Raw genomic sequence first — 23161 nt, forward strand, 5'->3', positions numbered from 1 at the left:
AGTCACTGACAAAATTGAAAATGCTTGAAAACTAGGCTTTCATGGGTTTTATTACAATGGTAGTTTGGTTCAAATGTTTTCATGAACTCTTAAAGATGACAGCAGCTTTTGGCCTCTTATATCCAGAGCTGTGAACAGTAAAAGACAGGATCACAGTCCAGCACATCATTGTCAGACAGGGAAGACTCTATTGGAAGTTGTTAAAGACAAAACACTGTGTTTACTGCAGGGAAGACCCTCACCTCTAAGGTCAAGCGGCGTATAGTAAGCCTGCTGTGTACTGCGCACTCCCCACTGAAAGCCGGCACGGCGTGCGTGTCAATGGCAAGGTGCAATCACCCAGTCTCCATGGCAACCACTGCCAGTAGTTTTGGCCTTGTTCGGTGAACCCTGAAAAACAATAAAGAAAGAGTCTCACTTTAACCATGAACACCTCTGATATCAACAGAACACTTTCTCATGGTGATGAAATAATAGACCTTACAAAGCACCTGGCTGCTGGAATGTGGGCCCCAGTGTTGGACGCTGAGCGGGTGGGTTTAACTGCCACAGTGAAGTTTCACTGGGATCTCTGCTCTGCCTCTGTCACTTACTTTTACTTCAAACAAACAAATATACAGCTGTAGTATTGGCTTTACAAATGCTAAGTTGAGAAATTAGTTTGTGCAGTAACAACTTAAATTTAAAGTCCTACCAGAACAACTCTGGGGATATAACAATAAAAAATATCCTTATAATAGTATCATCCTACTTAATCTGAAACATAGGGATACATAGTAATCTTTTTCCATTAAAAAAATAGACATCATTGTGCTAAAGAAGGAAAACAGGTTACTTAACACCTTTCAGAATATTATTAGTTTCCCAGCTGTCATATAGAGATTTAAGTTTTTATGGCCATTCAGGCCTACATTTGAATGATTCAATGGATTCTAATCAGCAGCAATTACTGAGTGATATATTTGCTTTTAATGTGCCTGACATACATTGTATGAAACAATGTTCATTTTAGCAACCAAAGGCAATTTGAGTAGTCATCAATCAAAAGGCATGGAAAAAACCTAAACAATTACAATCAAGGAAGGAATAATTAAAACTGAAGGGGCTCATCATGGACAACTAAAATTTAAAAACACCGCTCTTGAGAAAAATATATTAATCACAGAGGGAAGCAGGACCTCGGTAATCAAAAACAAAGCCTGACTGATTCCTCCGGATGTTTTCCTTTCAGAGCAGCAATGCAAACCAAGTCATTAGAGGAATTTAGCTACAAATATCATCAGAACTGATATATAGTTAGTTTCAGAACTAAACAAGTAACTCTGAGTTCATCGCTGTGGTTCCAGGACTGAAGGAATAGATGGGGGTGTATAGTAGCACAGCAGATTCTTACAAAACATAATTACCTATACCCACAGGCATAACTAATTGCCCAGTAACGTCAACCATTGTCCAGTGCCACCAAAAGCTGAGAGACAAGGGGTCAGCAATAGTTAACCTCTATCATGAAGGCATTGCTAGGTAAAATCACACTTACAGTGATATTTGGTTCAGTTGCAGTTATGTGGCAGTCAACCCAAATCTTAACAAATGAGAATAATTACACTTATTAATTCAACAAGCACGTGCAAAACACTTTTTGGTAACACGTGGTTATCTTTCAATGTCGAAAGTTCCCCCAAGGGATTGTGGGTCATGACCTTAGACACGGAAACACACGTTTCTTCATTTCAGATAAGTGAACTTACATGCGCATAACCCAGCGTCAGCTCTGTTCACACCACCATAGTTTGCCAAGAGATAACAATACTGTCGCTTCCCTCTGTACGTGTGAAGATGTTGGCGTTAGTTTTGTGGTAAATGCGACCTCCTTGTGATGCCAACACTAACCCCGGATTGAAATTATAATCTTACCTTTAGCATCTATAGCGTAATCCCACACTAGTTTTAGGTTTTCCAGTGATGGGTCTGGTTTCACACACCCATATTAGCTGCTGGGCTTCTGGTTTTCATTCTAGCAGAGCTCTAAAACGCATAATAGACAATTTAATTGAACTAATGGTTTGCTTTAGAGCTTTCCATTTTCTTTACTTGAACTCCTACAGCAACCTGTTTAAATTGAAAATGCAACATTGGATGTCACGCAGCCGCGGTAGTGGACACTAGATGGCGCCAGTACTCTTTGGCAGATACATCCGAAACTTCCAGTTTACACGTTCACCTGAAACGGCAATATAAAATATATACAAATTAGTGTTTAATAATAATAATAATAATAATAATAATAATAATAATAATAATAATAATAATAATAATACATAAATATGATGTCATTTTTCCTGTGTTTAAATTTCGCTACTATAACCACATCTCTCAGGACAGTGCAGCACGGGTCTCCAGCTCTGGTCCTGAAGGCCTTACGATACATCAGAACAGAAGTCCGGATGGCCATGAACACACATCTGCTTCACGAACACATAGCAAACTCTTTACATATTGCAACTGTCCATAACGTGTTGTGTAGTGTATGTGGCCTATAAACACAGAAAGGTGTGGTGTGGTGGACTCTGCTTAAGATTTTACCATTGTTACCACATTTGTACCATGTGTTTACCATGGTACACCACACTACACTTTACCATATATTACCATGTTTTTACCATGCTACATTATACTACACGTTACCATATATTAGCATATGTTATACCATGGCAAACTATACATTGTCATGTTCTTTCCCATGCTTTCCCACACTACATCTTACTGTATTTGACCACAGTACACACAATACCATTTACTCCTGGGGACAAAAATGTCACAGCCTCGTATGACATTTCTTGTTGCCTGATATTTTTTCCTTATTGGGCTTTGTATCTGCATTTTATAAAGGGGTTATGATGTAAAAACTGTTTGTCAATTGTAAGAGTACTGCTGTTGCTACTACTACTACTACTACTACTACTACTACTACTACTACTACTAATAATAATAATAATAATAATAATAATAATTATTATTATTATTATTATTATTATTATTATTATTATTATTATTATTATACTTACATATACGTATAGTAACATGCTATAATGAACATGAATATGCCTGCTATTATACTATAGCTACTAACCTACTTATTTTTACATACTGATGCATAGCCTAGTTCCTAACCTAAATTCTACTATTTCGAATATAAACTGATATTAGCCTGCATACTACCATACAACTTATACATATCCAGTAATATATCATACAAAAAGTATTGTCACATGCAGACAAAGACTCTTCTAGTTGTGTACTGACCACTATACTTATCACAGCATTGAAGGATGAACCAAATGTAACACGTTTGTCAAATAGCCTTTCGCAGTTAGAAATATAAAATAGCAAAACAGCAGTGATTAAAGGTTAATGTACTGTAAATTGATGATAGTTTGAAATCTATTTTATTTACGTCACTAAAAATCCGAAAACGCTTTGTGTAACTGCATGATAACGTTGGTGACAGCGCTTTCAAGAGCTGGGGTTATTCCCACCAAAGATGGCGGACTGAAATCTGACAAGTGACGCAATCTAGTGCTTTATAGCTCTATGGAACCGTCACGAAAGCAAAGCTGTTGGCCAAGTATAACCAATCCTGAGTGAAAAACAACATTGATTAAACGTGGAAGACTAGCAGATTAGCCATGAGATGATACTTTAAACACACATTTAATCGTATCATAATACGTATCATATATATTTATATTGAATACGTATTTTTTAATTTAAGAGTTTACTTACATTTCTAATTAATAAACCAAGAGAAAGCTTACGATCGGCTAAATTCTTAGAGGTGTGGAACAGCGTGGTAATGTTTGTTTGGGTCAGAGATAGTGCTTGGATGACATGTGGAATTAGTGGTTTGACTAAAACGTAAGTTATATTTTTTATTCTGTTTTAATTATATGTTTGAGTTTGACCGTCAGTGTTATGTGGATTTATTTATGTATCTGAATCTGAGTGATGCACTTACACTTGATACACAACCATTCCTGGTAATCTATTCAAATTGATTAGTTTCCCCTTGAATTTGAAGAGTTGTTCTTGTTTCACATCTAATATATAAATAAACTGGATTACATTAACGCTGAAGAAATTATTGCCCCTTATATAATGCAGATAATAATAATGATGCCTGTATTAATTCACAATTGAACAGCACGTTGGTATAATGAAGACTGCTTTATTTCGCTTATATTCTGTTGACTTCTGCTTCACTACGGCAGCCTCAGAGGGTCAAACTTACATACCCTTACAATGCCATTATGTATTTGTGAGTGTTTAGTTTGCTTGGGTGATTAATTAATTCATTTTTACATAACTCTTCCAGGTTGTAGTTTGTAAAGCTATGGAAGAAAAGTGTTTGAAGGTGCTGCCCGTGGATCCTCGTGACTGGGGCACACAGAGATGCAGACTGGGTCCTGCTTTAATGACATCTCTGGGACTGAAGATCGGGACCCCAGTGCACATCTCAGCCCTGGGCGGTGATTGTGTTTGCACTGCTTGGCCAAGGACTGATCTTGCCGAGGGTTTCTTGCAGTTTGATACCAAGTGTGCAACAGCGAGTCTCATCACTAATACTTCCAGAAACTACACTGTAAGCCCCAGCCATATAAGGAAAATTGCCTCCCCCAAACTGAAATGCATTGGCGTAAATGTCATCGTCCGTAATGTGGAGTTTAAGAAACACTCGACTATGGCTCAAATTCACGAGCTTGTCAAAGACCTGCTGCGTAATGTGTATGTTTCCCAAAAATATATAGTCTCTTTTTCTTCACTGGATATGCCTATTGAATTAATTGAAATTAATCGTGTGGAGGCATGTGGGAACAAGGCAGGTCTTATCACTGCTAAGACAGGCATAGACATCGGAGAAGTCAAAACCCTCAACAATTACAAAAGCCGGTTGCAGAATTCCCCAAAGATACCACTGGGAGGAATGGAGGCTGTCTGTGCTTCAATAAAGGAAATTCTAAATATGCCTCTTCATTACCCGGGAACATTACACAGACTGGGACTCTCTTGTCCCAGAGGTGTGCTTCTCATTGGGCCCCCCGGAGTAGGCAAGACTATGCTTGTAAGAAGTGTTGTGAGGGAGGTTGGCGCCTCTTTGGTTACCATCAATGGCCCAGTAATACTTGGCTCGAGGCCAGGGGAGAGTGAGGAGAATTTAAGGAAGATATTCCAGCAGGTGAAGGATGCTGCCGAGGAAGGGCCGTGCGTCCTGTTCATCGATGAGATTGACTCCCTCTGTCCAAGGCGAGCAGGTTCCACCAGCGCCCCTGACAACAGAGTGGTCGCCCAGCTCCTGACGCTGATGGATGGTATTGGCAGCGAAGGGCGTTTCGTCATCATAGGGGCGACAAACCAGCCAGACGTTCTAGATCCGGCCTTGAGGAGACCAGGTCGATTTGACAGAGAGGTACTGATTCAACACAAATCGGTTTTATTTTTTGTCTTTTTAATTTTTTATGGAAATGTTAAAATATTCAGAAATGTCTCTTATGCTATTAATCACAATTTTGTAGAGTTTCTAACACCAGTAGGTGGCCTCTGAGTTAAGTGTTCTTTTGCAATATTTATCTTTATCACCCAGATGAACCAAGTAGCACTGCAGGGAGGCTGCTGTCTTATAAGCCATTTGTCTGCTGGGAGCCCTGTAGCTTTGAAATGATAAATTAAAGCACTAATAAGTATGCAAATCATATAGTTTATCGGGATTCAATCAGTAATTAAATCCCCTTTTGTTTCCCAGGTTGTCATTGGCGTACCAACACTTCTACAGAGAAAGTTCATTTTAGACTTGCTGACTTCAAAGATGTTTCTGTGCAGCAGCGTGGATTTGATTTCTCTGGCTGAGAGGACGACAGGATATGTTGGTGCTGACCTTACTGCGCTCTGCAGGGAAGCTGCTTTGCAAGCCATTCTCCACAGCTCCCAGGTACGGCATCTTGCAGAATTTACACCAGCCAAAGAGAAGTGTAAAAACTGGGCTGCGATTAGTGTTAGGCTAAAGTCAAGTGTGAGTTTATCTGGGTAGTTAATATGGAACCATCTCAAGGAAGCAGTGATTGATTTCCCTTTTCCTTTTTGGAAGGGCTCTGGGAGCCAGGTGATCAGCATGGATAACTTTTTGGAAGCCCTGAAGAAGATCCAGCCCTCGTGTCTCAGAAGCAGCATCGGTCTGACTGATTTCAAACCCATCACCTGGGACCATATAGGGGGCCTAGAGGATGTCAAGTTAAAACTGAAACAGGTATAGGAATTCTGTCAGTCACAATATAAATATAGAGGCTGCTAAAATTAAGAACGTGGACAGAAAATCCAATCAATGTTTCTGTTATAAAGTGTGCGTGTTTATATATAATATTTATTTTCTATAGTATTTATATTTAATACTGTATAGTTTTAAGCTTAGTATTACAGTATTTTCCAATGTTAAATTAACCATGGCAATCTGAGACAACAGTTATAATTAACAGTTATACCCGTGTGTGTGTTTCAGAGTATTGAGTGGCCTATGAAGTTTCCAGAGGCGTTCCTCAGGCTGGGCCTGCCACGTCCTAAAGGCGTGCTGCTGTACGGCCCCCCCGGCTGCGCCAAGACCACGCTGGTGAAGGCTGCCGCCAGCAGCTCCCACTGTTCCTTCCTGTCCGTCAGTGGCGCAGACCTCTTCTCACCGTTTGTTGGAGACTCTGAGAAGGCCCTGGCCCAGGTCTGGACGGCAGAATATTTCTATATTCCGGGTTTCTGCGTTTCACTGCAATCCTACTTAATACTTTTTGCCAGGAGATTTCCATATATATATATATATATATATATATATATATTTATTTATTTATTTGTTTGTTTTATAAATTTGGCTCTACGACTAGGACATTTGCATAATTAATGTTATTACACATAGGTTTGATGAATTAAGGACTCTATGAATTTCCACTTTTTACCCTCTAAAACAAATAAGTTGGCCAGTGCAGTATCTTGCTGTTCAGTGTCTCACCTACTGATTGCCTGTGTCACTGCAGGTTTTTCGTCAGGCCAGGGCCTGTGCTCCTTCCATCCTATTCCTGGATGAAATCGACTCGATCCTGGGGTCCCGGGCGGACGGCATGGCCCCCCACAGTGTCCATTCCAGAGTGCTTTCTGTCATTCTGAACGAGCTGGACGGGGTGGGACTCAAAGTGCTGGAGAGGAGAGGGACAGGAAGCCAGCTCTGTCTGCAGGAGGGTTTCCCCGAGCAGCACCATGGAGATCGCCAGGTGAGAGAACCTTCCTGTTACCCCTGTGTTCCCAGAATCTTCTTCCCTCTTCTGAGTGCTGTCCCATTCCCTTCGAATGACCCCATAACCCTGAAGACATGTGATTGATGTCAGACCCCTTGAGTTGTGTGGAGGATAACCCGTTTTTTCCACCATTTGTTTTTTGTGCAGAGACATGCATAACCTTCTAACAGTCCTCATTAGCGCTCAAAGATGCCTCCAGTGTGGCATGTGAGGCCTAGGTTGTGACCTGTAATGTGCTGTTTCCTGCAGCTGGAGTATCAGGAGGTGTGTAACAAGGACGTGATGGTGGTAGCAGCGACCAACAGGCCAGATGTGTTGGATGACGCACTGATGCGACCAGGACGACTCGACAAGATGATCTATGTTCCGCCTCCTGACCAACAGGTCCAGGCTTACATCAGTTTTCATAATATATGCTTACAGTGTAGTATTTGTCAAAGTATTATTTATAGAGTTGAATGTTTTATTCAGCTGTAATTTATGTTCACACCGATATATATCTTCAAAACAGGCCAGGCTTGCGATATTGGAGATCTGTGCAGAGAAAATGCCCCTGGAGGCGGATGTTTCTTTGGCTGAGCTGTCAGAGAAGACTCATTTATTTTCTGGAGCCGATTTGGAAAATCTCTGTAAAGAGGTAGGACCACCGTGAAAAAAATCTCCCAATGAATTGCAGATTTTTTTTTGTTTCAATCATTCAATTTATTAATTTATTTGACTTCAGATCAGCTGGTTCTCTTATACACTGTAATTTGTTATACTTCTCAAATTTAGATTTGGAGGTTACATTCAGACAGGATAGTATGAACGAGCCTAGTTCAAGCAGAGTTATCTTACATCTGGTATTGTTTATGTAGTGACTGTTCTGTGACGTTATAAATAAGGGAGCAATCTCTATGCATTCTTTAACTGCTTTCTCCTAGCTGTATGTGATTGGCCAGGCTCTCTCTGCGTTGCTTCGTCTTGTCTCAACTTGACGTTTCCCCACAGAGCTCTGTGACATGAACATCCATTGATGCCTATCTTTAGTCCTCTGTTAATCTGCAGGAGACTGACAGCACGTAACTAAAAGAGGCAAACATACAAGACTAGTATGACATGCTTTAACGACACCAGAAGAACACAGTGTGCGGTTTCTCACTGTCACGTTTGCCACGTACCTATCAGACATAAAAAGGCTCATTCTACTTCAAACCCAGCTGCTATGGGGTCAGCAGGGAGGTCTGGACTTGAAGTTCCATTAAAGCCTGTTCCCAGTTTAGATTGTGTACCTTTTTCATTCCTCTATATCTGCTGCTGTGCACGTAGCTTCCCACTGTTGCTTTAGTACTGCTGCTCACTGTTCTCAGATTTCATTTGTGTACATACAGTGTTATTGAGTTTGTTCTTGTTTTGTATTATTATTAGGCAGCTCTGCTGACCCTGCAAGAAGAAAGTATGGAGGCTTCCAGCATTAAACGGATATATTTTCTGAAAGCAATGCAAAATGTAAAACCTTCCCTACAACCCCAGCAACTACAGTTCTATCAGAATCTGTTTAAAAGGTGAAGGCATTTACACCAGACACATTAGCAAAGTTCAGCATTTCGAAGTGACCATTTCTTCAAGCGTCTTCCGTGGAAGTCAAGAATGTGGAGTAAATTGTCTGCCGTGTTTTTTTTCTTCAAGAATAATGGACTAGGATTGCAATAACAGACAACAGAATCAGCTTGTGAGTTTTATTTTAAGGATCTGTAGTGTGAAACTCTTATACAGTGTTAAATGTTTTAATATTTTATCATTAAAAAAATAAGTATAAGATTTTGTCAACACCTATAAATATTTTGTATAGATCTGAAATAAATGTCTATTGACTGATGCGTTTTGGTCATAAAATGTCAGAACTTGATTTGATTTGGACAATGTTTTTAATATACTCACAGAAAACAACCTTGTAATATGAATGGGCAATGTCATTGTACCTACAGATTACAATATAAATGATAATAATAATACATGCCTTTATTGCAGTACAATTACAGTCCACAAGCTATTGAGTATGTCCATTGAAAAATAACAAACCCCCAAGGTATTATATATATAGAGAGAGAGAACGAGTATAATTTGGTGACCCTGTGTGTGGCTTATATCACATAGATATGTTCCAATGTCACTGTGAATGTGGAAAAGATTTCATTTCAAAAAAGTTATAAATTGATTTGCATGTTAATGAGGGAAATAAGTATTTGACCCCTTCGACTTAGTACTTGGTGGCAAAACCCTTGTTGGCAATCACAGAGGTCAGACGTTTCTTGTAGTTGGCCACCAGGTTTGCACACATCTCAGGAGGGATTTTGTCCCACTCCTCTTTGCAGATCCGCTCCAAGTCATTAAGGTTTCGAGGCTGACGTTTGGCAACTCGAACCTTCAGCTCCCTCCATAGATTTTCTATGGGATTAAGGTCTGGAGACTGGCTAGGCCACTCCAGGACCTTAATGTGCTTCTTCTTGAGCCACTCCTTTGTTGCCTTGGCTGTGTGTTTTGGGTCATCGTCTTGCTGGAATACCATCCACGACCCATTTTCAATGCCCTGGCTGAGGGAAGGAGGTTCTCACCCAAGATTTGACGGTACATGGCCCTGTCCATCGTCCCTTTGATGCGGTGCAGTTGTCCTGTCCCCTTAGCAGAAAAACACCCCAAAGCATAATGTTTCCACCTCCATGTTTGACGGTGGGGATGGTGTTCTTGGGGTCATTCCTCCTCCTCCAAACACGGCGAGTTGAGTTGATGTCAAAGAGCTTCATTTTGGTCTCATCTGACCACAACACTTTCACCCAGTTCTCCTCTGAATCATTCAGATGTTCATTGGCAAACTTCAGACGGGCCTGTACATGTGCTTTCTTGAGCAGGGGGACCTTGCGGGCGCTGCAGGATTTCAGTCCTTCACGGCGTAGTGTGTTACCAACTGTTTTCTTGGTGACTATGGTCCCAGCTGCCTTGAGATCATTAACAAGATCCTCCCGTGTAGTTCTGGGCTGATTCCTCACCTTTCTCATGATCATTGAAACTCCACGAGGTGAGATCTTGCATGGAGCCCCAGACCGAGGGAGACTGACAGTTATTTTGTGTTTCTTCCATTTGCGAATAATCGCACCAACTGTTGTCACCTTCTCACCAAGCTGCTTGGCGATGGTCTTGTAGCCCATTCCAGCCTTGTGTAGGTCTACAATCTTGTCCCTGACATCCTTGGACAGCTCTTTGGTCTTGGCCATGGTGGAGAGTTTGGAATCTGATTGATTGATTGATTGCTTCTGTGGACAGGTGTCTTTTATACAGGTAACGAGCTGAGATTAGGAGCACTCCCTTTAAGAGAGTGCTCCTAATCTCAGCTCGTTACCTGTATAAAAGACACCTGGGAGCCAGAAATCTTGCTGATTGATAGGGGATCAAATACTTATTTCCCTCATTAACATGCAAATCAATTTATAACTTTTTTGAAATGCGTTTTTCTGGATTTTTTTGTTGTTATTCTGTCTCTCACTGTTAAAATACACCTACCATTAAAATTATAGACTGATCATTTCTTTGTCAGTGGGCAAACGTACAAAATCAGCAGGGGATCAAATACTTTTTCCCTCACTGTATGTTTCTGTGTGCATATGAAGGCAGTGGAGGATGAAAATCTGACCTACATTTTACATTCAAGGGACATCATACTGATCATGATGGTATATGCAAAGGTTTGTTTAAGCAACACTCGTCTAATACGACATGATTTTGTCTGCCCTAGGACACACTCCTTTCCCCCACGACATGTCCCTGTCCCCTTAGACACCCTATTGTCCTCTATGACACTTTTCTGACACTAATACACTGCCTGATTGATGCACTGACTCCCTGCCCGTGTCGCCTGTCCAGGAGTTGTGTTTACTGAGCTTTAAGAGGTTAAACATGAATAACCTAAATTAATGAAAGGGGATGTGTGCAGGTGCTCCAGTGACGCTCAACTGTCCTCTGCAATGTCATCGTGAATACACATATGATGATAATACAAATAATATACATATGAAAAAAAAGTCAACCAAACACCATTACGTTCAATTTTATTCTATACATTACATTCCAATGAATGAATTGTAAAAAGTATATATATATAATGGTTACATGTTATTTTAACCTACATCCTTAAACAAAAACATATATGGCCTCAACGTTACTCAAACACATACCTGATCACATAGCTTTACAGCTTTTTCATTTTACAGAAGACCGAATCGATGAGCAGAGAACATGTTGCAACCATTCAGTCGCAAGAAAAGCTTTCTGAAAGATTAAACGATCCCAAAGTCTCTACTTTCGTAACAGATGAACGAGAAAAATGTGATGTAATGTAAAGCTGTCCGTTTTCTGGTCTCCATGATATAATAATAAACATACATGAGCAAAATTAGCCGAGGGACCCGGCATCTATACCGCACTGCAGAGCACCGCGACTAGAGTGAGGCGAACTTCGGGCTTTCACCGAGAGGGGGCGCTATCGAAACACCGAGATGGCAACAGTTAGTAGATGAGGGTGTTGTATCAACCCACTACCTATCTTAGTTGCGTTTTGAATTCAATATATACAGTAAGAGTCTGTCTACGTGACTTCGACCTCGTCTGCATTTCCAAAAACGATATAAAAAGAGGAGGGGCGGGAACAAGTGATCAAAACTCCCAGTGACACCTTACAGAGCTGTAGGCATCTCCAGTGGAAGGTAAGCATCACTGCTGATATACCTTGCTGATCCACATTGGGGAAGTCATCTTTACTTTATATAATCTGTTGCTTAGATGAACTAACTCGTATGTATGGGACAGTGTTTTGTGCTACTAGACCAATGTATCATTACTATTCCAATATACATTTTATGAATTGATTGATGGACTGATAGATTTATGATGTTATGTTTTTGTAGGCATCACCAGGAAAACAAAAATGTCTTTTGGGTTTTTTCAAATGCTGAGGAAGAAGAAAGAAGTGAGTTATTTGTTTGTTTGTTTTTTGTTTTTATTATTTTCTTTAGAATGTTCTGGAGTAGAATGTCTGGAAGGAAAATAAAAAAGGGCATGTGTTCATTATTTGTACTTGACAATTAATTAAGATAAGCACAGCCTACACAATTAAAGAATATTTGTATAAAGAGCAATTCTCAGACACACTGGGCTTCCAACGTATATGCTTTTCAAGAGTTGACAAAACATATTTTGAAGTAAAATATTTTTTACATTATTCATGTTTTATTTTTTCAGCTAATTCCCTTAATTGGGTTTATGGCCATTGCAGCAACTGGTGCTACCACCGCCTCCATTTACTTCTTGATGACAAAAACAGACGTGATGTAAGAAGTTATTCTTGACTGCTGTTTTTTTTTGTGTGTATTTAAATTCTAGAAGTTATGTGATTATGCAGTGTGAATAAGTCTTGCCGACTTGCTGTTTTCTATTTTGTTTGTTGATTCTGCACGCACATTTCTCTTACCGAGACACAGGCAGCGCCTATCCTACCAGGAAACAAATCCACATATTTTAATTATAGTCAAATTAAATAACGAACAATCGGAAGAGTTATCTATGCCAAAAAAAACACAAAGGTATATAAATATTAAAATTAATTCCTTTATGCCTGTTCAGTTGACCTTGACTGCTGTGGAGAAGTAGGGCAATGACACACAGTGGAGTAAATATCAGATAAAATAGCAGCCGCCGTATAATAATAATAATAATAATAATAATAATAATAATAATAATAATAATAATGAATTACTCTGTTATATAACACGTTTATTTATTTATTTATTCATTCATTCTAGTATTAACAAGTCTGGAAATCCTGAGCCATGGGACAACCTGGATCCTTCAAAACCCCAAAAGGTATTTTAATGTTATTTTTGATTTTTAAATTAGAGGTTCACTTTGTTTCTAATAATGGGTATTTTCTCAATTTATGTTTCCCTTTAAGCATAATCTGGGGGTATTAACAATTAGCTTCGTGGGAGAATATTTTACATTTACAAAATCTATGCACTTTCACAACTTCATAAAATACATTATATTGTATGTGAGGGAAAATATAGTCTTGTGTCGTGTTTCTTTTTTGTTTTGTCCTTTCTGTCCTGTAGCTCATGACAATAAACCAGCAGTGGAAGCCTGTGGAGGAGCTCCAGATGCTGAAGAAAATGACCAAGTGAGGAAGTACCTGCCAGCCCTTAGGGTCTCCGAGTCCAACACTCTCTGCCTGCACCCTATCAATCTAACGGAATCATTTCTGCACAGACTAGACTCACTGAAATGCAGTGTGCGGAAATGCTTCTGCTACATTGGTAGGGTCTGATCACGCACAGTTCTGTGGGACTGTAGTAGATCATCTAACATGAGGATTCCAGTACAATACTATAACTTTCAAAGCAATTTCCGCACACCTAGTGAAACAGCAAAGGTTAGCAGTCAGAAGTATTGTTCACTTTACATGTGATTGTATTATGTAAAACAAAATGCATATTGTATATATATATATTGGTGTAAAAATAAAGATTTTCATTTTGAAGACCTCGCCATCAGTTTGGTTGCTTTCTGTGGCAGAAAAAGCCATTTCCACTGTTCCATATAGAAATTGAAACACAGAACTGGTTGTAAATCTGACCTCAAACATGATTTATTTATTAGTGTCAGCATAGCATGTAAGCACATGAGGAATGCAACTGTTTTTCAGTTTTCAGTCAGAAACAGGTGGTTATTGTGATGTGATTGGGATGGGAATGGTCCGTGGTTCCATTGGTTTGACTGAGCTTAAATGTGTAACTCTTTTAATCAATAATTCATTTTAAAAGTCTAAAGTCCCAACAGACACCAGTATCACTGAGATTACTTAGGGTTGGCTGCATCATAATGAACAAGCAAATCATAAGCAAAGCAGGGCCATAATATTTATATGACTTTCCAGGTTAGGTTTCACATCCCTATATTCCAGCCTCTTATTCTGTATCAATTCAATGGTCAGTTCCCCTTTTTGTTGTTTCCAGGGGAGGGGCTTATTTAATGCAACAAACAGTATTTAATTCCATAGAAATGTGCCGTCTCTCTCAGAATTTGTTTTAAAGATATCCACAAACCATTATGCTTCACTGTGGTTCACCTGGCAGTAACTTCACTGAATGTGTATGTTCTCAATATGCTTTGTTTACAATATTCACAGAAAGTTTATTGTGTCTTTTATTCTCTTGGATCATTTAATCTTTAGACTGTCAGATACTGTAAATAATAAATATCAGTGCATTTACAGCTGTGTGAACAAGGCTGTGTGTATGTGTTGGGGGGGGGGGTTAGAGGAGCTAAACTTACAGATGCTCAGACTGGTTCTGTAAGTCTGGATGAATATCAGGTGATTTCTCAAATACCCAGAATAGGACAGGACAGGAAATCCTCAGGAACAGTATGGTAGTCGGTTTCAAAGCACAAGTGTTGTAAGATAATGCACTTGTTATCAAGATAATAAAACAAACCCCCTTTAGCTTAACCTTAATTTCTCCATCTCCCGTCTGCTGCAGAGGCAATTCAGCACTGTCCTCAAAACAGGCTAAAGGTAAGATTACAACCCCCCTGAACCCCACCCGCTGGCACTGCTTGTATCTTGCTATTGTTCTTATTGTGATGCTGGGCATGATACACCGTTCCCATGGTATTCTCTAAAAGGAATGACGAGTCTGAATTGTAATGCGCAGACTGTGATTGCCAGGCCAGAGTGGAATTTTCCTCTATCAGCCACAGTGGACTGTCTGACATCCTCTGATAGATTTTAAAATCAATAGAGGCCCAGCTGTGATCATAAAAAGCAGGATGGCACGTGCGCTCTGTTACAGCTTTAACAAATGAGTTGTAGAGAGCTGCAATGCCATTAGGATTGGATCCCATTAGAAAACAAGATAATGTTTTCCTGTATTAGATTACAGATTTCTTGAGATCATGTATATAAATATAATGTTCAGAAAGGGTTTCAATGACTACAATGTCTTCAATTTAAACAACTGATTTGTAAAGAGTTCAATTCAACCTCCTCTCTAACCTGTGCACAATTAAAATAAACTCCTAATAGTATAACCAAGTATGACCCTAATACTCAAATGAAAATGGAAACACATTTTAAATGATGTTTACCATGTCATTCCTATTCTACCATATTTTTTCCAGCCTGAAAAATACTTAACACATAATAACAATTAACACTTTTTTAAATTATACTATGGCCATTCTTGAATGGATACACACTATTTCAAGTATTTGTTTCTGTTACTTGGTAACCCACACTCCCATATTCTCAGAGGTGTCTGCTGACCTACTCTGTATGTGACAGCAGGACTGACACCAATTAAATATTAATATCTTTCCGGCACCAAAATCTTACCTGTTGTTTGTTGCTGGTGGTGGTGGTGGTGTTGTTTTCAGGAAAGCGAACAAAGCATGTTTTTCTTCAGAGATTTAAAGAGATAATATGTTTTGCTGTTTGATAATCTAGTGAATTATTGACTGCATCATAGAATACTGAATGTGATTCAGGTCATAAATCCATTCCTCTAGGCAACAGAACAAAAATATATATCTTAGGGCAGTTGGATGGGATTTTTGATTGATAACCACGGTTCTCTGAGTTTCCAGAACCCGATTGCTGAAATTGGATTACATGAGCCAACGGATGTCCCTAAGGATGAAATAGCTCCCATTATGCTAATAATACAACAAGGTGATGGAGCTAAAAACTAGACAGACATTGAGAGGGCTTTTTGTAGTTGTTCCAAAATAAACATTTTACGCTTGTTTCTTTTAGCATCACTTAAAATTTGACAATTTGGAAATAAAACAACAACTATCAGGTCTCTATCTGTGACATACTGCTGTGGCATAATTAAATATGGTGGAGGGAGGGATCCACACAAGTTGCATATGCAGCCATATTTCTGTTCTTTTATGTTCAATGGAGAGATTCTATTATTTTGAATTTGTTAAATGAATGCTGTATTTTTTATTAACCCACAGAGATGTAGTGTAAGTATCTGTACAATGTATAAAACCAAACTCCTCACTGCTTATAAAGCTGGTATCAAATGAAATGCATGAAATCATGAAATCCAGACACCCTGAAGATGGCAGTTCTGGTGCTGCTGTGTAAATGTGACAAATAGACACTCCATGGGCCTCAGCGTCCGATGTACGGAGTTCAGCAGGCTGAAAAAGTCAGCAGTTTACCACAACACAAATACCATAACATTTTTTTCCATCTGTTCCCGTCAATTTGCAACACACCTCTGGGTCTTTGGTATTGCAAAGGCTATTTGTGTGTTTCTGTGTTGTATATTAATAATAATAATAATAATAATAATACATTTGCACTTGTTTGTTGTTGGTAAAGACAGATTGCAGAGGTAATGGTATTGTTGATGTGTGTGAGTGTGTATTTAAAGGGAGTTGTGGTTTTCTAATTGATGTCTATCTCATACAAAAAGTGTTAAAAGGGAATTAAACTGATACCATGGATGGTAAGATAACAGAATTAATCAACAGTGCATTCAGAAAGCACAAGCATCTTTTTTTTCTGCTGTACTCCCATGATGCAGAATCCTAGTAAATGACTTTCAAAGTTGTACTTTCTGTCTGCGACACAGTTCTCAAATGTGGCTGTGTAAAAAAAAAAACATGTAGTCTGAAGTCTGCTGTTTACCGCTGTATCACATGATGTAACACATGCAAACATTTATTCTTGGCACTGGAACAAACTGCCTTGTGAGATGGGTGGACTTTACTGCCAGAGCTAACTTAACTGCAGAAACTTAAATAATATAAAATCAAGCAATATCTACCTATTAAAAACATGACATAAGAACAGAAATATTTTAAAGCATCACATAGCATCACATCTGTGTGGTTTTGGTCTATTCTCATTATATTGTGCTAAAGAAAACCTTTTATTGTAGCTTATATACTTATACTCTCAATCTAAAATAAATTATCTCATCCTTTGAGGAAGCAATGTTATTTTTGTCTAAAGTCTCTAAGAAGCAGGACCAGGGGATATCACCATATACCCTTGATTATTCAGCTATGTGTTCTGTGTACGTGCCAGACTGATGAGCGGGAAGGCGGGGGGGGCTATTTTCAGATTCAGTCATAATGAGAACACCACCCACTGTCCCAGCATGTGATGAGGAAGCCCTGAACGATGAACTCCAGCACACCCACTTCCTCATTGTTACAGTCAACTGAAAAACAGGTGCTGCCAATATTCAACATTCCTCTGACCATGGGAATGGACATGTGCGCCTCCCTGCTAACACTGCAACTACCTGTATCACACCAACCTTCCTGCCAGGTCCATTCCTCAATTTGCTGGTTTCACAGGTGGGACTGAGCCTTTCCTTCTGCCTGCCTTACTCACCCAGCATGCACTGAGAAAGAGCAGTCAGCGTAAGTTATTCAACCACTCTAGAACCAATGTTAATGAAATGTAAATACACTTACACAACATGTCTTGTTTTGTTTAAGCTGTGGCACTAAGTACAGCACCCATATGGACAAGGAAAAAACACGACATCATAGCAGTTACAGGATTTCAATTCTACTTAGCTAATTGATGTGACCCTTGCAGAACTAAAGCTTGGCATGCACTGAATTGTTCGTCTGTGTAACAGACAATACAGTTCTAAAGATTGCTGCAAGATGTACCCGATCAAAATAGAGTTTATTCCTAACCTGACCACTTTCACTGAAATTATACAATAATTAAAAAAATACAAAATACAAAAAGTCAAAACCAGTTAATTTTACTGTGGTCTGCTATGGCCTCTCAATTATAATTCAGCAGTCTGGTATTTGCATATTTGTGTTTTCACAAGACCCCTCATTTCAAGTCTTTTGTCTGTATAGTTTTACTAATACGCAGGAAGGAAGCTCCTGAGACCTTGCTCTGCTTCAGACTGTGTGGGCTGCTGTGGCAGGAAACCCGAACTCATTGAACTTTCTTTCTCTAAATGTAGTCTCTTTTCTCTCAGGCATCAACTTCAGCAGAACAAATTACTTGGATGGGAAATAAATATTTTGCCCTTATCAGGGATGAACACACCCTCTTCTTAGCAGTCTCTAGAGCCATGGGGTGTCCATGATACCAGAAATGTTATTCACTCTTAGTTATTTGTTGCTGGGGGAAACTTGTCGGTAGAGTATAAATATTCTTCACATTTAAAGTTTTGTTTGGATGTTTTATCATAATACATCTTTTGATCATACTCCCACAGGCTACCAACAAAACAAAAAAAGATTGTTGAGTAAGTTTGGGCACTCCCTTGTATATAAAACATATAATGCAACAGTATGATGAGTTACACTGGAATATTCCACACAGACTTCCTGGTCTGAATAGCTTATTAACAAGGTTAAAGTACAGGGTATTTATAATCCCCCCCCTGCATTCCCTCACAAACCTTTACACACACGCATTGGTGGTTGAAAGTATTCACACCCTTCATTTGGAAGAATTTTCTGTGATTCATTTAGTTTAATAAATATTGTTGATAAAACTATCCTCCATTGAACTGGGCTAAGACTCTATAGGAATGAATGGTGTGGCAGTTGGATGTTTATCAATTAAACAACTCAAATCTTCCGTTTTTGTCGTGCTTGAATCAGAGCGGATAATGTCAGAGGTGATGTCACACTGCAAGTGACGCCCCCAGTGCCAGTTCTGGGAAGTGCAGGAATGCAACATAGGGCACTGTGTGTGAATGTCTGCCCACTGAATTCTGCTGCCTTGTGTGTGAGTGAGTTGGGAATTTAAAATCCCCTCTCCACTACCACTACCATTCCTCTGAGCATAATATTGACCTGTACTGTACAGTTCTGCTTTCCTGCAGTGGGTGAATACAAACAAATAAAAAATGTTGCTGAAATAATAAAAAAAGTGAGATAGCGATAAGTCTAGAGAGAATATACTGTTAGTCTAAGTCCAAGAAGTGTCCTTCATGGGAGGTGACTATAATGTAGTATAGATTCTGTTTTGTTGTTTATGAATACATTTGAAAAGTAAAGGAAAACCAGTTACTTTTCTGAATGTTTTTTATGAGCTGAAGCATTTCACTATTGACACAAGAGGCTGTTGTTGCTGTAAGACAAATTATATTTGCTGTAACATACAGCAGTTAGTAAAACAATTTGTTTAATGTATCTGCAGATACAAAGTACATTTATCTTTCCCTTGGGTTTCTAGGCAACAGCAGTAGTTATCAATGAAGCAAGGCTTTGTAAAGATAACAGCTCCCTCAGTTAAGTGTCTTTGTTTTGTCTTTTTCATTTTCAAAGCTTAAAGGTGCAATTGATTTTGGACTTGGATTTCAATAATGTTTTATAACTCGCACTTTATATACATCATTTCTGTTTGCTTGTTTTTTAATGGTTAGTGTGGCATCACATCATATGTTCATTGTTCATTCTGGGAAAGCATTTTATCACCTTGATCAGGTGTTGACTACTTGAACCAAAAGTACATCCAAACTCTAGTACTGTATTATAGATGCTGTCTTGTACTTCGTGCCCTAAAACAAAGAGTCCCTGCTGTACATTGATAGTCCCTCTCCAAAATCGTAACCATGTCTTGATCACTACAATGAATTCTGTAGTCTGCAGTAGCCCTTGGGATGGGTAACCAACTAGTCATAATTTAAGAAATATGATTTTCACTGCAGACATTCACAAGCTGAACAGATTGTGACTTTAATAATTGTACGCTTACTATAGTGAAATACAGCTGCACTGGTTGTACTTTGGTGACTGCATTACCACATTTATTTATTTATGTTTTCATTCCCTGCTAAAGCAGTCTTACAAGCGCTTGGCTGTGTGACTTTATGAAGAGATTCTACGTCATCCGCTCAAGAAGATGAATGTATCATGAGTCAGAAAGGCTGAACCTTTTACACTCGAACAACACCTCTTCAATCAAGCAGTCTTCACAAACTGCCTGTGCTATGTATAATCCCAGAGCTCCTGCTTATTTCTGTATATCCTGGCTGGCTTCCAAGCCCTCTTCTTCCCATTTCTTTCTGAGCCGCACAACGAAGAAGTTCACTAATGTCAACATGATAATAACAAAAAAGAAGCATGTTATCAGGGATATTTACAGCATCAAACGCATCGAGCTCTGCATATATATATATATATATATATATATATATATATATATATATATATATATATATATATATATATATATAATTATGGCAATTGCAGCCCATGAAGGAAGCAATTTTTAAAAACACGAATTATACTGTTTTACAGAGCGTTGTAGAGGGATGAAGAGACTGATGAAGTGAAGGTCACATCCCAATGTTTGTGTATGTAGACAGATGCATAACCAATTAAAATAAATAATAAATAAAATACTCAGGACATGGCTGTGCTTCTCCTGATTTATGAATTGTCTTCATAGTACAGATACAGGACAAGTATTTGCTTGTCTGGATTCCTGGTGACCAGACACTGAAAGAAACAAGCTGTGGAAACATGTACAGCAGTGACCCTCCTCTTCCCTGACATCCTCCCTCTCGCTTTGTTTTCCACTGCATCCTGACGTCTCACAGTGACAATGCAGTTCTCTGGAGTGCTGAGCAGCCAATCTCATTAATGTTTTGGGCTTTAGGGAGACTTCTGTTCAGCCTCCACTCCTCTGTGACAGAGCTACAGCATATCTAAAGAGATTGTGTTCAATTTAATGAGGCTCCTGCAAGGTGAAATAGGGCATTTGCAGTCTGGTTATGTCCTGGAATGAGATTCTTGCATCTGAAATCTGAAATCATATACTTTGCTTCCTGAGAAATGTGATCTGCGATACGAGCATCAGCCCTGAAAATCGACATCGACTCTTTTGTGTTTGTGATGGTGCTAAACATACAACCTCCACACATATTTTGACTGGGAACCTGCTATGCCAGTCAGCTGACTTTAAAGCATTTCAGTTACCCTGCTGGTGAAAATTAAGCAAACATTCTGTCAGCTTTAAAATTGGAAAATAAGTTGTAGCCGTTTAATCTTTCTCTGTGTGTCATGTACAAATTAGCTTATAATATTATTTTGAGTACTGAATTTTCATCTCCTTTTTCTGGTATTCATAAAATACATATTCTTCTCCTTTTCATATCAGATGATGTATAACTATAAAGTCTATCATATGCAGAGTAAACTGTATTACACTATTATTGTCATTGTGATTATTAACATAACAAATGCATTCTCTACAGTTCACAATCACAATTCACAATCATTTAAAATATAAAGATTGTATGTAATCCAAAAAACATTTCATAGCACAAACATATTGCTCATTGTTCCCTTAAACAATTGCTCTAGTGGTATTTTGATACTTGACATTGTTTAGTCATAAAGTAAGAATTTTGTGCTGCTTTGCCAAGTCTCCTTCTCAAGCAAAGAGATATCTAAACAAAAGCTCCTATTCAAACACCAGCATCATCTGATATATCCTCATGGAGTTTGAGTTGCTGTAAACAGCATTGGTTGCAGCTTGCAGACTTCTTTCACTGTATTTAGCCATGTTATGTTATTTTAGGATGTATTAGGATGTTATCAGCTGTGAAGGTGCCAGAGTCTGCATGTGATGTTAACATGGTTAGTTGAAGGAGTTTTCTACTCTTCATTATCAGAGCATTTCTGGCTGTGAGTCAATACTGTGTGCGTTTCCATGGGTGGGAATAATGTTCTGTTTAGAGTGTTATGCTACAGGTACATACCAATGAAATCTTACCGTCTTTATTTCCTAACCACTACCTAAACTGACAATGGATGCACAAAAACAAGGAAGCCCAAGCAGAGACATGTTAAATAATAATTTGGGTCATTTAAGCACAATGCAGCTTATTGTACTGTTGGCTTCATCATTGAGAAATAATACAATGAAAAGTTATGAACAACTGACTCCCCATGGAGAGACACTGACAGCTCCACACCTTCTCAATGGCCTGTGTATCCATCTGAATACAGTCTCAGGTCAAAATACACAGGAAGCTGTATTACCTTATTCATTCTATTGGGCAATGTCTAATTAGCAATTATATAGTAATTTCTAAAAATAAAAACATAAAAACAAAAATAATAAAGAAAGAATTAAGTCATGCTAAGTTTGCATGGTTTACATTTTAGTTATTGTCATTATGCCTTAGTGCCAAAAAAGCTCCTGAATAAATCAAAATAAACTCAGTCCCCTGACACTCATTAAACCCTACAGCTAGCACTCATGCTTTCCACTCAATCAATTTTGTTCCTTCCTTCCATTATGCAATTTCTAGCAGGCCATTTGCCTTAAAGCCTACACATAAGCTTGGTAGAGCAGAGGCCTCTATGATTATAAACAAGTGCAATACCCCTATTCTTAACAGTATGTTCTTAGGCAGCATGAAGGTGTTTAATGTGACAGTTTGAGAGCACAGCCAGAGCTCAGGGTGTGTGGTCTCTGTACGAGCATATGAACAGGGCTGGACTGTTCGACTGTTCTCTCGGGAACAATTAGCAATCCAGTGGTGACATCAAAGTATCAATTCAAAATGCAAAGTCAGCTCAGTTCAATAATCATTATCCTGCGGTGCACTGGAACCCCTCCCCACCGTTCTCACACCAACACCTCCACTTTATTTGTAAGTTACAATACTACAGGAAGTTCATATGACTTGGACAGCCAACAAAGACACAAAACTCAGGCAACTGGGCAGCTCAGTGTTCACTGCAGGCAGAAGGTCATGAAGTCCTTGTCTATATTTGGTGTGCAGAAG

At 38.9% G+C, this 23161-nt stretch overlaps 2 protein-coding genes across 3 annotated transcripts; both read left to right on the forward strand.

Moving 5' to 3' along the window:
• The first annotated feature begins 3703 nt into the window (after positions 1-3703).
• afg2b (AAA ATPase AFG2B) lies at positions 3704-9495 on the forward strand. The gene is made up of 9 exons (XM_066701424.1): positions 3704-3915; positions 4373-5464; positions 5798-5983; positions 6140-6298; positions 6548-6757; positions 7068-7301; positions 7575-7709; positions 7837-7962; positions 8733-9495. Exons 2-9 carry the CDS (start codon positions 4391-4393, stop codon positions 8871-8873), a joined length of 2265 nt encoding a protein of 754 aa, XP_066557521.1. The 5' UTR covers positions 3704-3915; positions 4373-4390; the 3' UTR covers positions 8874-9495.
• Positions 9496-11929: 2434 nt separating this feature from the next.
• On the forward strand, positions 11930-13892 carry coxfa4l3 (cytochrome c oxidase associated subunit FA4L3). Of its 2 annotated transcripts, none has more exons than XM_066701425.1 (5): positions 11930-12061; positions 12263-12324; positions 12597-12685; positions 13157-13217; positions 13466-13892. In XM_066701425.1, the coding sequence occupies exons 2-5, from the start codon at positions 12283-12285 to the stop codon at positions 13532-13534; spliced, it is 261 nt and encodes an 86-aa protein (XP_066557522.1). In that variant the 5' UTR covers positions 11930-12061; positions 12263-12282; the 3' UTR covers positions 13535-13892. The 2 variants fall into 2 exon arrangements, with proteins under 2 accessions (XP_066557522.1, XP_066557523.1); XM_066701426.1 differs by lacking the exon at positions 11930-12061 and adding an exon at positions 12079-12149.
• Positions 13893-23161: the final 9269 nt, after the last annotated feature.

This window comes from Amia ocellicauda, chromosome 4, assembly GCF_036373705.1.
Source record: "Amia ocellicauda isolate fAmiCal2 chromosome 4, fAmiCal2.hap1, whole genome shotgun sequence".
NCBI lineage: Eukaryota > Metazoa > Chordata > Actinopteri > Amiiformes > Amiidae > Amia > Amia ocellicauda.